At 35.5% G+C, this 15,888-nt stretch overlaps 1 protein-coding gene across 1 annotated transcript; it reads right to left on the reverse strand.

Annotated features, from left to right (window-relative positions):
* Positions 1 to 365: 365 nt before the first annotated feature.
* Positions 366 to 15,278, reverse strand: LOC111497435 (kinesin-like protein KIN-14B). Its single transcript, XM_023148216.1, has 23 exons — positions 15,014 to 15,278; positions 14,063 to 14,186; positions 13,700 to 13,786; positions 13,442 to 13,612; positions 13,219 to 13,325; positions 11,284 to 11,415; positions 11,003 to 11,178; positions 10,066 to 10,227; positions 9,779 to 9,870; positions 8,957 to 9,108; positions 7,961 to 8,134; positions 7,131 to 7,277; positions 6,883 to 7,032; positions 5,478 to 5,549; positions 5,141 to 5,190; positions 4,827 to 5,052; positions 4,182 to 4,373; positions 3,892 to 4,083; positions 3,272 to 3,622; positions 2,357 to 2,455; positions 1,960 to 2,100; positions 1,708 to 1,866; positions 366 to 1,096 (listed from the first exon to the last, which is right to left on the reverse strand). The coding sequence occupies exons 1-23, from the start codon at positions 15,224 to 15,226 to the stop codon at positions 641 to 643; spliced, it is 3,825 nt and encodes a 1,274-aa protein (XP_023003984.1). The 5' UTR covers positions 15,227 to 15,278; the 3' UTR covers positions 366 to 640.
* Positions 15,279 to 15,888: the final 610 nt, after the last annotated feature.

The following is a 15,888-nucleotide window of genomic DNA, read 5'->3' on the forward strand; positions in this document are numbered from 1 at the left end:
ACAACTTTTTTATACGATACTTGAGGATTCTATTGAATTGATTGAATTGAGGACGTCAAAAAAATACCACAAATCTTTACTACAATCCTAATATCGCTTTCGAGGCTCAGAATTTTTTTGTTTAATACTCGAAAATTCTATTAAAATGATTGAATTAAGAGCATGACTCAAACACTACTATTAGAAAGAACAAACTTTTATTCTTAACTTAACTTTTGGTCCTCTTATTCCCCACGAATGAACGAATGAACAAAGATATTGTGCCCAATAGAGTGCAGTAAATGCCGCACATCGTCCTTATTTTGAATCAATGCTTTTAATAATGGTCATAAACGATGCAGAGGACAACTTTACTGCTGAGAAGATTAAAATCGTTAATTTTAAAGCGATTCAAAATTGACTTTTATGAACATTTTGATAATATTTCTAGGGGATAATTACTGGCAGTTCACGTGTGAGTGCACGCCTATTAATACAGATATTTTGCTAGGAGCAACAGAGAACATAAATTACAAAACAACAGCGCAAAATACCGTGGACAACCTCAAGAATTTTCTCAATATTATGTTTAAGACAGGCCAGGCAGCAGCATGTCAAAGTATATGGCTGCCGAAAGAATGGGCATCCACAAACTTGGCATTCATGATCTTACATCTTTCAATACTCCGCCCTTTTCAAGCTCGTCAACAAGATCCCTTAACGATGGAACTTTCATGGCCAAAGTTCGGTATAATCGAGAATATCGCGCTCGGGTTCCATCAGCAGTTCTTGCCAATGCAAGCAAGCTCAGAGCCTCTGGGAGCTGGGAAAATACTTGTTTGATATCCTCCAAGCTCATGTTTTCTAAAACAGATGGTCTTGGAACAACTCTCACAATTTCACCACCTTTCGGTTCCTGAACATGGGCATCGGCCTTGATAACTAATTCTGAGTTTGAGTTTGCACCACACTTGATGATAAATGGTGTTGTTGAGCCTGTATTGAACTGTAGGACGTTCCACTGAGCGACATCAGTTTCTGCACCAGAACTCGAGTCCACAGACAGTCCACGGTTGTGCGATGCTGCTAGATAGATATCATCTTCTTCAGGAATTAACTGCAGTAAATAAGTTTGGAAAAAAAAAAAAAATTAATGTATGAATGATATATCCATTCTCCAGCTAATGTCCTATACTCAATCCAAGTTTTGAAACAGCCATGCGCCTTCCAAGAGCATAGGTATCAAAAGGATATTCTTATTTTACATCTGAAATAAAGTTCATTCTGAAATTGATATCTTAGAAGAAAAAGAGAAGTCGTTTAATCTTGCTAAAGTTCAATTTCCAAAATGGTACATGTTCAGAGGAAACATTGAATGAGGTTTCTTGATCTTGAAAAGCAACGACAAAATCAAGTCATTCAATAAACAACGTATAGTTCTCAAAAGAGTCGGTCAAGCTAGTATTTGATTAAATTAATTTTCTAGTTTAAATAACCCATATCATAATGATGAATGAAATTTCCCACAAATATTTTGCGGGGTTGCCCACTGTTATGAAAACAAATGGAGATTTCCCACCCTACTCTGTTGTCAGCTTTAATGGTTTCACCCTAGTCAAATTGAATTTGAGCATAAATCTAAAAGAAAAACCCCGACAAAGTAGACCATATAACGAAAAAAACATGTCGTATAAACAATTCAATACAAAATTTGGAACATTCTCATACCTCAACTGTCTGACGAGCATCAGTGATTTGCCTCCTGGCACACGGATGATCAATCTCAAGAAGAGAAGGCATTTGATCTGTTAAGTCATCAAGAGATGCAAGCAGTGCCTTTTTCTTACTTCTACTCAAAGCATTTACAGAGGCTTGTCTTACAATAGTCTGTTCAATAATTTTTTTTTTTTTTGTAAATCTCCCTTGACTGACGCTGAAACAAAACAAGAGAAAATGAAAGTCATTTATGTAGAAGATTACCTTTAACTGCTTCAAAATGCCATCAAGGGAGATGAGAGAGGCAAGTCTTGCATCTTCAACAGCAGTAGAGGGATTTTGGATAGGTGAACCACCATCTTCCAGCATAAGTAAAGCAACATCATGTTTCATTTGTTGCAAAATCTGACAACAGAAGTTTTACAGATCAGAATATGCTCAAATATAGCCAAATGGAGAATGAAAAAACTTTACGTAGATAATATTTACAATTTAGCATTTATAGACGAAAATGCTAAACAATTTTTCAGTTTTTCATTTGTCGTAGAATCTGACAACAAAAAATTTGTATGTCAGAAAATGCTAAAATATAAGTAAGTAGACTGAAGATATGCACATAACATGACATGAAAATATGGGGGCCTATAAAGATATGAAGTACCTTTCTTCTTTTATGATCGACCGACTCGAGGGCTGATCGCAACTTTGTAACTTGAGCTGCATCTTCTGCCTCTTCCATAGCCAAGGTACCGGCAATGTCCTGACAAAACAGAAAAATGTAGGTGAATGTCCAAAAAATCATGCTCTGTTTACCACTTCTCTGTCAAGGTCGCAAAATTTGCCATGTGTGTTAGGAATATGAGATTTGTTATCCAGGTTCTTAACCAGTTGACTCCACAAAAAAATTTCATCAATCTTCAACCACATGAAGAAAGGACACAATGTTGAAGATGCTACAGTGTGTGCAAAATATAGAAATCCTATTTGATGTGCTTAGGTGAAAGGACAAGAACGCAGTGGTATTTTCCCATGCAGCAATCTTGAAAGAAAAGCATTATTTTTCTAAAAAAGGCAGCAATTGATAAAGGGAGTTTTGTTCACTTCCTTTTTCCTCTGTATATGCTCTTTAAACTCATAAAACATTTAAGATTGCAGGCGGCAAGTAGTCCGATGAAATTTGAACCAACAATATCCCAGTTGATCCAAATGAATTTGAGCCAACTTTGATTTATTGATGAGAATTTCGTGACAGTAAAAATTGAGGTTTAGGTAGTTGAGCAAATAATGACCTTTGTCTCTTTAAACAAAATGAAAGGGGGTTTCCATCCTCAAATAGTGAGGAGATTAAAATGGATTCCTATTAAAATTGACTAGATCAATCAATCCACACTGGATCAAATAACACATTTTTTTACTCAAAGGAAGTTATCTTTCAAAATACTTTAGCAAACCATGGTAATTGGTGAACTGATCAATCTAAGCATTTATTCAGAACAATTTAAGTTTTTCTTCTGACATTTAATGATAGCCGACTTCAACTTTTCAAGAATTGGTTCACAACAAGATCAATATGTACCTTCAAGTGCTGCAATTGGGAAGAATAGACCCGTTTCGTGTACTCAGAGAGAAGCTGGCCAAGAGCATCCGTAGATGGAGGCATTGCAGCGCCAAGTCCACCCATCCAACCATCCATGATAGCTGTTGACAGAAGTTCCAGCTGACCAGTTGCTCCCCCTGCTGTATCGTCTCCAGTAACAGACAAGTATTCGAAGTTCTCTATTAACCATGACCTAATCTGACGCTGCAGCTCACCAGCTGGAGTATGTACAAATAAAGCAGCCAAAGCCTTATTCCCAACAGCAAAGCTTTTTGCATCCTCGTTAATTTCTCTCAGTTTCCCAGCTGTCACTTGCAGCCTCGGAGAATCCTGTCCAATAGAGTTCAAAGTGATAAGCACAAGTGCAATTGTATCGTAATAATATACAACGTCCAATACAGTTCAGCAAGTAGAAAACCATTCTCTCGTGAAGTACTTCTCAATTCGTCTCCTGCCACCAGCATGTGTGCGAGAATACAAATTAATAGTTTTTCCTCATATCTCTTTGGGAAAGATAAAGAGGAGTATTTAATATTGATTATCACCATGCATTTGATCAGATAGGAGGAAAGATATGAAAACAATGACATGAGCACTACCGGATCAAGACCCCGAATTTTGGATACTACTGATGAAAATCGGGACTTCTTTTCTGGTCTAAGATTCACTTTAAATCCTTGGATCTGCTCATCAATATAACGCACCGGAGATCTTCCTGGACTGTTACCCCTGCTGGAGCTTCTACTGCGACCAGTATTTGCCTTTTCAAGAAAACGCTCAACAGGAGAGACCTGAAATCAAAAAGATACAAGGACCGAATATGATGTGAAGTCAAAGAAAATGTACTTTGGAGAAGAGAAAGATAGACAAACATTAAAGATTTAAAAACCTTGATAGATTGCAGCTCCGGTGACCTAGCAAGCAAAGATCTTATGTACAATATTCTAACTCGTGAAACAAGCATTGTGTCCATCACCCTTCTTGGTTCCATTTTACGGATGAAAGAGAAAACAGCATCTCTTATTTCAGCCAGTATTTCATGCTCCCTAGAAGCACCAGCTTTAATAACTGCAGCTAAGACCTGCAAGATTTATTTCAAACCAGTGACGAAAAAGTTCCTCTTATTATACTTCAGTGATCATTATCAGCCATGATCTGGAAAGAAAATAGTTCCGGCAATAAATAAACAAAAGAAAAAAGATAAGAATACACAAACAGGACCTTAAAAAAGTCTATACTATGTCTATGTCCCACACGGCTCCCACCAGAGAAACATAGCCCATGAAAAAACTGATTTAGCGACGGCTAATTAGTGAAACTCTCCTAGTACTCGAATAAAATGTGCTTGTGCACTAAGATTCATATTGTAAAGGACAACAATGATGCATTTCCTCATACTCACAAGAGACCAAAAAAAAGGTTTTGATAAAATAAAATAAAAATAAAGATACCATTAATAATTTTTTTATCAATAAGCCTAGAAAGATGAATATCAATAGTTAGCGTTCCAGTCTAAAATTAAACTAATATATACCAGCATTAGAAGCTTATTTGCACCATCTGAAATAGCAGCAGGGCTGTCATACTGTTCAGGGTCGAAATCATTCAGGGCAGATGTAAGATACTCTCCTGCTGGGGTAGTTTTAACTTTATCAGAACCAGCTTTAACTAAGGCAAGATTCCCCTCAGCTTTATCCACAGCTGATGGAGAAGGACCAATAGCCATCGAACCCCCTTTACTCTTGTCATTGGTTTCATTTCTGTTTTACCAACCAGGGAGTTCAGAGCATTTATGAAATAGCAAGTAATAGAACTGAATGCGTTTACAAACTTCAGATTTGACTTTACCTGCCAGGATCCTGAGGTTGAACATCGCCAACACCTTGGGGACTTGCCAGCTGGAAATTAAATAAATATAACTGCCAATATAAATAATAGCGAAGCACCAAACAGAATGCCAACAATAATTGTAATAGCCCATGATACCATACACTAAATCAACGGCATGGTAACAGTACTAGCTACAAGAATCTAACTAGATATAAACATTCAAGAAGAGCATATGCACAGATGATGTAGATTTGATTTCTTAAATAGTCAGCATAAAATTTCTCATAATCCATTTTCTCAGAAGTGGTCTAAACCTGAGCCCGGGAAATTGAGATCTTATAGAGAATATGTTTACCTGGGCTGATCCTACCGAAGATGCTTTCTCCGTCAACCGATCAAACAATTTTTCATTTTCTTCATGTAATCTCTGCAAAAACAGCAACAGTTCATACCCCATGTACAAAACAACTGAAACTGGAGCATGAGTGACAACTAGCCAAAGATTTGGAAGTTAAACTCAAACTAGTTAGATATACACCAAAACATGAAAAATAGGCTAAAACAATACGGAAGTATAGAACTCTAAGAATTTAGCAAGGAGAATTAAAATTCCAAAAGTAAACATGCATAGCTGAAAAAAGGTATTGTGTTATCTGTTCCAAGTATAATTTATATTGCTCACATTTCTTCTTAATTTATAGAGAGTTATGAATTTTTAGAGGTACATGTGCTTTTTGTAATAAAGAAAAGACTAACAAAATATCTAGATACTAGTCTACCTGACAATAAAACTAAACTACCTGGATAATAGGTAACAATATAAAAAAATAAACCTAACTAAATCCCTAGATTTAGCCAATAATATAGATATAATTAAAGCTAGGATTTACATAGATATAACTAAGGTCATTCTTTCAATGCTCCCTTTAAGCCTTCAAGTTGTGAAACAGATATCATTCATTCTCGACTTTGACGGGATAGGATTATGTGCAATATTGATTGCATGGCTTTAACAATACGACCTCATTATCAAGGCACAACTTCAACAGTAGCTATGAAGGCTACATTGATTAATCACACCTCTCCTAATAAAATGGATCTGACACCATGTTGGAAGTGTAAATTATCTTGCTCACATTTTTTCTTAATTTTTAGAGAGCTACATGTGCCGAAAGGCTAACTAAATACATAACAGTATAACTACCAAGAAAAAAAACTAAATCTAACTAAACTCCTGAATTCTTAGATATTAGGTAATAATATAGATATAATGCTAGGATTTACATAGATATAACTAAGGTCATTCCTTCAACACTATCAAGACCTACTAAAAAACAATAATCTTACCCAAGGAGAGTTCAAATTGTGTGGATTAATGTGGTTAGAGTAATAGATTAGGAACTATGGACAGAGAGAAATCTATACATCCTTGAAGAAAAACAAGCTCTTTAGGAGGAGAGATTCTATCTCATCAAATATCATATGGCTACTTGAGGTGATGTTTCCACAGATTGCTGTTTTACTTTTTTGTTTAATTCTTATCGGGACACTTTTTTTCCCTCCAAAGTTTTGTTTGGGAGGTTGTTTGGCAATTTGAAGTGTTTATTCTTGATGGAGTGATATCATACTCCTAAAGAGAGTTTTTTTTTTCTTTAAACATTTCAAAAATCAATGAAAGGTTCTTATCCTTGTTCAAAGGGAAAACAATATTCTTATCAAAGACATCTGGCATCGCCAACATGGAATGTTGGAGAACAGACCTCTATAAGAGCATCACGTTTTTTGAGCTCCTCTTCAAGCTTCTTGGTTACTGCAGAAGAATCCATGCCATCTCCATTGGACTTGGTTGGTTCGGTGCTTAATGATGATCTAACTGCATTCACTTGTGACTCTATGCTTTTGACCTTTGACTACATTGGAAATTTAAAATGTAGCATTTCCGTCAATTTAAGAACAATGGACTTACAAATTATTCAGGTAAAGAGTCCTGATATAACAGAGAAGCAACCTGCAAAGTCTGAATTGTTGAATCTCTCTGTTGTATCTGCAGTTTCTGCTCTTGCTCCAAATGCAAGAGTTGAGCTACTTGATTTTTAAGCTGAGTATTTTGTTCCTTCTCTGTCTTATATTTTTCTGTTAGTGAAATGTTGTCCATCTGCACCAATAGAACACAGTTCAGTTATCACTACTTGAAAAAGTGATATGGCAAGACTAACATCAACTTGTGAAATTAAAGCAAGAATGCTGCCTATCGTTAAAGAACAAGCTACAATGATTAGTTTCATAAAATGTCAATCAAACCCTTGTGACCTAAAATTAAAAGAACTTAAACAGAAGGCAGGGGTCAAGCAAAAAAAAAAAAAAAAAAAAAAGCTTCAACCTGATGAACGAAAGTATACATTCCTGACTTCAGAAAAAATATATACGAGTAAACTAGTGTACTGATCTTTTAAAGTCAAGCATTGTTCAGATTGTTAAATAATCTGCAATGGTTTTCTGAACTACATCATTGAACGATACAGATGAACAAAATTAATAGGAAAATTCTCTTTTACTTCCTATGAGATCTACAACAAAATTGTGGAAATTGTTGATTTATGCTTCCTCAGAAAGACATTTTTTAATGAGACAGAACAAGACTGAAAATGGAGAGGAATTGTGTTTATAGATCCAAAAACCTAAATTAACTCCTCCATTCATCTTAAACCTTCCATATCATAGTTTACGTGTAAAAAGCAAGGTAGAAAAAGGTGCAACTGAGATAAATGACATTTAAGAAACCAAAAATGAGATTACGTCGAATAATATAACTGTGTAATAAAAATATAAGTTAAGAACCTTTAAATCTGATTGCAGAGTAGAAGAAACTTTCCACGCCTTCTGGACTTCATTGAAGAGTAAAACACACTGGTCATTAGCATCTTTCAGTGCATTTTTCAACTCCAAGACCTCTTGTTTCAGATCCTGAGTTTCTTTTTCCTTGTCATATAATTCCTTACGCGCGCCATTTGCCTGTGGGAATCAATAGGACATGAAATTAAAAATTAGACAGATGAATTCTTAAAGTACTAGTACTACCATTTAGAGCCCACAGTTGCCCTCCAATGATGCATGTTACATCATGTAATTTTATGTATTTTTTATGCAAATATCTTTTTCTTTTTCTTTTTCTTTTTTCCTTTTTTTTTTTTATAGAAACCAAGCTTTCATTAAGAAAGAAGAAATGAAAGAATACAAAAGGGTCTCACAAAAGCACCACCTAACAAAAAGGAGCTAATGGATTTAAATATCTCGGTCATAGGAGCTCATTAGCAACTTGCCGTTTGCTATAATTATATTATATAAGTTTAAGGCTCCAATTATTTGTCAATATCAATGACAATAATGAATGGAATAGTGATGAGTATTCTCTATGAACGGATGCTCACTGGTTTTCAACCTATTATTCCTGCTCAGTCAATCAAAAACAAAATATCTCCTCAACGATATTTAGAAGTACTAGTTAGGACTACAGATCTGCTCCAGAGCCTGGACCAAATATAAAAGTGAGTTATTTTCCAAATCCTATCTTATGACTTGTTTTTACTCCATGTTAAAGTTATGTCTTTCTCTTCCATGAGAAACCTTCTCTCACAGAAAATTCTAGCAGTTCAAAAATCAAGCTTTAAATTTCTACTGAGATATGGTCCAGGCCAAGCCCATTCCACAAAATTTGGTTCATCCATATTAAAAAGTAATCCTCAGTTTAAAAGACATCTCGTTAAATAACACCCCAGATGGTAACAGTACTGAGTATACATGCTGCCGTATTCAATAAAATATATTCATACTTACAATATCTCTCCATTTTTTAATGGTATCTCGATTTCCAAGACTTAGTACAGCATTTCGTGCTCTTGCAGAGAAGTTTAAAGATGATAGCGTGTCTGACAGGTTTGAAGCATTTGGACATAGGTGGACAATCATCAATGTTTTTGAATTCCCACCTGCATTAATTGAACATTTTAAGCAAAAGGAACCAGGTCTAACTCATTCCAGCAGCCTTCAAACAGTGATATAAACCATCAATAGGCAAATCAAAAGCAAGAAAAATTACTCGAGATGAGACAAGGCAATAAGCCTGAAAGAGAACTTTTCAGACATTAATACAAGTATCACACACACAAAAAGAAAACAACAACATGAAGATTTGAAGGGTCTGACTGCGTTTGTCCACTATTGCAGAGGAAAGAGAGGAAACAGTAAAACTTATAGCAACCTGTAGCTTCTCCTTAAAGATGCCAAAATTTCTCTCATATCCTGAGCTGTTACAATAAATTGTTCGTGAAAAAATTTGTAATTTTTGTAGCATATTCTTGCATTCGACTCTCTTAAATTCCAAATAAAGAAGTACCCAGGATTATCATTCCCTGAAATGATGGAGAGTGACCAAGTTATTCGATTTTGAGACAAAAGAAAACATTGTTGGTCCTTAAGGTTCTTTAGTGACATAACATGAAGTATAACAAAGTACAACCATTTCTTGCTATTTCTAATAGAAATAAAATAAATAATTTTTTTAAAAAAGGAAACACCATTTTACAAAACCATGCAACCATAATGGCATGGTTGATGATTATAGCCTGAACAACTTCCTAACCAAAAAGATTGCCTTACCTATCGAGTCTGCTAGTACTTTTGTGAGCACTGAATTTTCATATGGAACAACTTCCTTCTTAGAGGTCAAAGATGACAAAACATCTCCCAACCTATAAGAGCAGTATCATAATATCTGCAGTGAGGTTATTGCTAGAAGCAAGAAATTTGAAATACGTAAAAAAATTTCAAATTGAAGACAACAAATCCATCCAATTAATCAAAAAAGGATGCCTCAAACATTAGGTTATGAAAAGACCCCATGTGCAGTTGTAAAGAAAACATTAAGATTAAAAAGTTAAACATACGCTGAAAGTGATTTCATGACATGCAGCAAATCCGTGACCCTCTCTCCGCTATCGTCTTCCGTAATTGAACCCTCGCTGCCAGCCAAGTCTACAAGAGAAAGCTTGCTATAGGTATTTTCACTGGTGATCAGATTGGTATAATATACATGTGTCGTAATGATCCTGTAATAGCCATTTTGAAGCCTTGTAAGATGGCGAATTTAAAGCAGTGAAAATGCTGAAAATAAATATTGAAAACAGATATATAAACAAAGCAAACATGAAAACTAGATTAAGATATACGGTTTCTTTTTCTTCCTTCAGTTATGATATTAGGAAAAAATTGAAAGAACTAATCTGTGAAATATACGGCAACATTGCATCCCCTCCACTCTAGCAGGTTTTCCCTTCCGACTCTCTAGTAGACTTGTGATACAAATGTCTAGAAAGAAGTACTAACAATTAAATAGGGTTCCTTGCAACATAAGCAAGTTTAAACATTATAAATCAAAATTACAAAATGGAACAATAAATATGAGTATCATAAAATACAAATTAATTAACTGCAAGCAACAATTCCATTTGAATATTATCTTTCACGTGGTTTAGACCCATCAAAAAATTGAAAGTCATACAGAGTATTGAAATGGCAGCAAAAATCCATCTAACGATAGTAAAGTAATTTTTAAAAAAAGAAAAAGAAAAAGATACTTCAGTAGGCGTATCCAACCTTGGATGAAAATCAGAACCGTACATACATCCAACTAGGAGAGACATGCAAAACTCCACTAGGTAATAACCAAGACCAAGCTCTTCGGCCTACCTCAACCCACAACCAAAGCTCGTAAGATCAAATAACCAAAAATTTGCACCATTCAAGACTCTTTTTCCTAGGACCATAAATATTACAAAAACAAAACTGTATAATAAATTCAAAAGAATCAGGTTCAAACCATACAAATGAGAAACATTCAACTTTGATATATCATTTCCCCGTGCATTAAATGCTGCTTTCAATATTCTAGAGAAGTCCAATGGGTTCTCTACTTTTTCTTGCACAAGTCCAGCAAACAAATCTGGTGAATCGACATGGAGATTCGGAGAGGTAACTGATTCGGCAAGCAAATCCCTGATCTTCAAGGAATATGAAAGGGGTTCAATAGAGTATGGCATACAGCTCAAAGAAGGATTCTAAAACTACAAGGCTATTGAAAAATGAAATTTACTAAGAAAAAGAACCTGTTCATTATAGAGCTCGCAAACGGTAACAAGAAAATTAAATCGAGAAGTAGAGGTTGAATCAGAGTTGGCTAAATCAAACAGTTCCTCGAAACAGCGAGCATATAAACCACGGTCATGGCTGGTTCCTTCCTGTGCAAGAAAAATAATAAATTAAAAAAATAAATCTACCAGCTCAATAATTCTCAGAAATGGGCCAATAGTAAGAACACTATACTCATATAAAACTACATATGCAAGAAACAAAAACTGATGGGACCAGAAACAATTGATAACCAAGCTCATTATGTGAATAAAAGGTTTTGGCTATTAATCTAGGGTAAAATAAATTAAAATAAAAACTACACTCTTAACAGTAGTATGAAAACCCACTGCTTCTCATTAACACCACTTAAGTGGTAAAATGAATGGTATTACATTAAGCATGTGTGGTCTGAGTTTATGATGCGTACAGATGTTGGATTGCTTATTCAGCACTTTCATAAAGATATTAAGGATGTGGTCATTCTGTTTTACAATGGTTAGAAGTTGGAGAGCTCAAAGCTTCTATTTTATAACTTAACATTTGCAGACACATCCTGTTGGTTCTTACAGTTTGAGAAGATAGCAAGGTTCTTTTAAAGATCCTTGCAGAAAGTGGGCAGAATAGTGGGATGTAAGAAGCTTTAATTGCCTCTTACAGGATTGGTCTAGATTATATAAATTACAAAAAAAAAAAGAAAAAAAAAAAAAAAGAAGAAGTTGTAATTACTGTATTTTAGAAACTAAAGCCAATTGGAAAGCCTTTTTCTGATCCTTTGGCTTGGCTCTAGGTAATGCCTTTCTTCATCCTTGTTTTTTTCTCTACACTCAGTCCCTGTTTTATCATAGTTCTTGAATTACTACTAGAAGGAACACCTCTTAACTGGGAAACTGGAAACATGTTGATCTTATAAATCAAATCATCTGGTATCTCATAAGAAATCAGATTTTGACATAATTTTCTTTAACAAATATAACTTTACATATACCTTCTTGGGCTTTTGGCTAAGATCAACAGTAGTATATGTCCTTAACAAGTATAACTTTACATCTAAACCAAATTTATTTCTCAACAATTCTGTGACCCTGACCCTTTTTGTTTATTAGGAAAATTGGTATCAGTAATACATATTCTAACAACAGGCTACTAAAGTAATATTGGTTTTGCATTGTATCCAGTTTAGCATCCACATTGAGATGCTGGGAAAATTTTGAACTTAAATTCAACTAGTTCTTAAGAACACAATAATAAATTACTATAATAAATTGAAATCAAATTCATCCAGTTTAGCATCCATATGTAAGTCTATCATGTTGAGTTAATAGAAGATAAGAAAATATGACATTCAATACAAACTAAATTGATGTTCAATTAATATCAGTTTAAGTTAGGTTGGTGGTATTTCCTTGTTAATCCTCTGAATTAGGCTAAGGTTGTGTTCTCTTTTGATGAATATATTTTCTTTGTTTCTCATTAAAATAAATAATAATAAAAATAAATAAATGATGTTTAAAATGACCATTTTAAACAATATATATTTAGTTGATTTATAGATGATATCTTAATTTAATTCATCTAAATGGATATCTAGAACTAATAAACAACAAAAAAGCATCATTGGAATAATTAATGATCATAGTACGTCTAGTAGATAAATCTAAAATACAAACACATCTATCTTTTACACTCGAGCACCCTCAAAAAGAAAATCCTTGCAAGACAAACGCAATTAATCTGCATTCCTTGGAATCAAGATGCCCATACTAATTAGCATTTAAAACAGTCCTCGCCCAAAAAATCCTATACTAAGCACATGCCTAAAGAAAAAACAAGGTTGGTATTATACGATGCATCTACATTTGTAGGCGAGAGACTGAAAGAAAGAAAAATAAGTCAAGAGACAGGAGCCTAACCATGGTGTGCGTCTTTCCGGAGAATGTTTGTCCATAGGCAAAAATAGAAACATTATGCCCATCCAATGTAGATTGCACATAAGGCTGAACATCGCTGAACAATTCAGCTGCACATGTAAATAACAATCCAAGATACATTAATAGCATGTCCATAGTATATCATAATTTTTCTAGGAAAACACAAATAGGACTGGATGAGATAAGGAACACACATTCCTTTCACCTTGTCCAACTTGAGGTCCATAAACTCTGTCAAACTCAAAATCCTTTTTGGGATTAGAGATGGTGTCATCACCAGTGATGATGCGGACTGTGCTTTCATCAGGAAATTCAACAACAGAAGGGCCTTCCTCCTCAAATGGTGGTCTAGTTCGGCAATAAACTTTTATGTTCCCTGAAATTGATAAACTAGTTATTGTTAGAACTAAATTTTACAGGTTATCAAATTTATAGAAGGAAAGCTCATGAAAAACGGGTGTACCTTTGGCTGTCAACAAGTCATTAAATAACCTTCTTTTCTCATCAAGTAATGGGCCGATTCTAGCCTGAGTTTCAATTGCCACTCTATCTGATATTCAAGTTGCGAACACTTTAAAAACCACGAATAATTGTACTTAAAAACAGGAAAATTTTAACTGTATATAGCATCTGAACAAGGTCAACCAAAAATCAAACAAATTTGCTTCAGTTTCGTGAATATCGTCTCAAATTTGAATTTTGAAAGGCTACAAATTACAGTATATATCATTCTCATGATATTATGAAAGCTATTTACTTGATTTTAAATCTAGAGACGAGGAACTCAATGTGGAGAATAATTGAGCAGAAGTGCTCACTGTCTTACCTAGCTTACGGGTCTTCTCTGCAAGAACACCAAGATACCGAGTAACTCGATCTAGTTTTGCATTCGAATATTCCTGCAGTTCACTTGCTTCTTGTTTCAACTCCAAGTAATCTTCTTTAGCTAGCTGCCAAAATAAACAACGAACTAGTTAACGAGTATAGGAGATGGATCAATACAGAAATCCCTATATCGCCTGAAATCCCGCGAATTTTAAAAAATCAAAGACGTCAAAAGACCACATGAACAGGCAAGCCAATGTCTTTGGAAACAAGAATATATTCTAGATCTTAGGAGACCCTTGAATCTGCCTCTTGATTGAGAAGCGGATCTAACGCATAGCAGAGAAACGTAATAAATGGGTGTACAGACAACTTGCATACGGAGACAGAACTCCTCCTGTACTTCTACACCCAATATTTTTGTCTAACCGATGCCTGAAAATGAATAGGAAGTCGAAATCAAAAGCTGCTGGGGATTCCAAGTTCTTCACCTGTGACCGGCCATTCATCACATCTCAGTTGGCTGTTGTGATTACAACGAGCACACACGGCCAAACCATGCATGCGTTCACTTACACGTATGGAATTGTATCGCCCCGCGAAGACATTTTTAGTCAACATATGGCCTGGTAGAATGTCACCATGTCCCTCGTAGAAGCAAGTCAATCGAATTGACAATAGATGCTCCATTTCACCAAAATTCTTAGCTTGGCAATGACAACAATATTTACCGAAAAATCGCTACACAGAATATGCTCGGAACATTAAAATCGGTTCAGACTTCCAATCAACTCATTTCAAACGCAATGCCACTTTCCAGCATCAAATTATAAACAATTAAGAACACCGACGAACAGAAAAATCAGGAGTTCACACCGATAAATGGGAAGAAGAAGAAGAAGAGGAAGAAGCCGATGGTAAGAATTGAGTATAATGAATTAAATCCAAGTACCTTGACTTTATCGCTCAATCGCTGAACCTTGGTGGGCAGAGACTGTTTAGAGAACTCCAAACGAGGAGAAGCTGAAGATGAGGAAATTGAATACCTCCGAATCAAAGGAGAGCCTGGCTTGAACTGATCACCCTGCTCCAAAGACGAAGAAGACGGGTTCCTGGGCTCAAACCCGCTTACCTCCCAGTTCCATCGGTTCCTCTGCTCCCCCATTGTCCTCCGACGGCCCTGGAAGCTCAAATAATCGGAATCCAAAGACAAGGTCGCCTACGCTTCTCCGTCTCCGCCCTCCTCTCTCCTCTTTCTCTGCCTTTGTCTCGTCTTCTTTCGTCTTAGTGATCATTCGTCGAATCTTTTGAGCTTTTAACCAGTAATGTTATTTCCCTCCTTGTGTGCAATAAATGGATTTCTTTTGCCCGTCGGAAATTGCGCTAAAACGACATCGTTTCCATTTTCAATTTTCTTAATAACTACAGGACACAAACACGACACAACGACAAAACTATGCAACTTTCCAAAAACCAGGCGTTTCGTTTCTGCTCACAAAAATATTATGCGCTCGTTATTACTTCACGTCTCGCTCTCATTTGTGATAAGGCGTATCACGTGATCGCGCGGCAAAATGGGTTAGGGTTTCGTGGGCCACAAGTGGGCCCATCTTTGTTTGGGCTTAATTTATTGTCTTAATGGGCCGGCAACGGAGCCCAATTCAACTACATCCTCGCCTTTCCTTTTTTTTCCTCTTTTGGCCTTTTTGCTTGCTTTTCTGTCGGTGTTGAGCGTCCCATAAAGGTACTTTTTGGTCATTTTCCTAAACCACAAAATTAAATAATAGTTGAATATATCATGAATTTATTATGGTAAACTTATTATCC

Source organism: Cucurbita maxima, unplaced genomic scaffold (assembly GCF_002738345.1).
Source record: "Cucurbita maxima cultivar Rimu unplaced genomic scaffold, Cmax_1.0 Cma_Scf00023, whole genome shotgun sequence".
Classification (NCBI taxonomy): Eukaryota; Viridiplantae; Streptophyta; class Magnoliopsida; order Cucurbitales; family Cucurbitaceae; genus Cucurbita; species Cucurbita maxima.

What these genes read in the sequence shown, in the direction of transcription:
- LOC111497435 (XM_023148216.1), bottom strand. Translation starts at nt 15,226, where the DNA reads ATGGGGGAGCAGAGGAACCGATGGAACTGGGAGGTAAGCGGGTTTGAG. An exon ending in TGACTTGTTGACAGCCAAAG is followed by an intron (nt 13,613 to 13,699) that starts GTACACCCGTTT and finishes TATCAATTTCAG; the next exon opens with GGAACATAAAAGTTTATTGC. An exon ending in AAATTCGGGGTCTTGATCCG is followed by an intron (nt 3,623 to 3,891) that starts GTAGTGCTCATG and finishes TCTATTGGACAG; the next exon opens with GATTCTCCGAGGCTGCAAGT.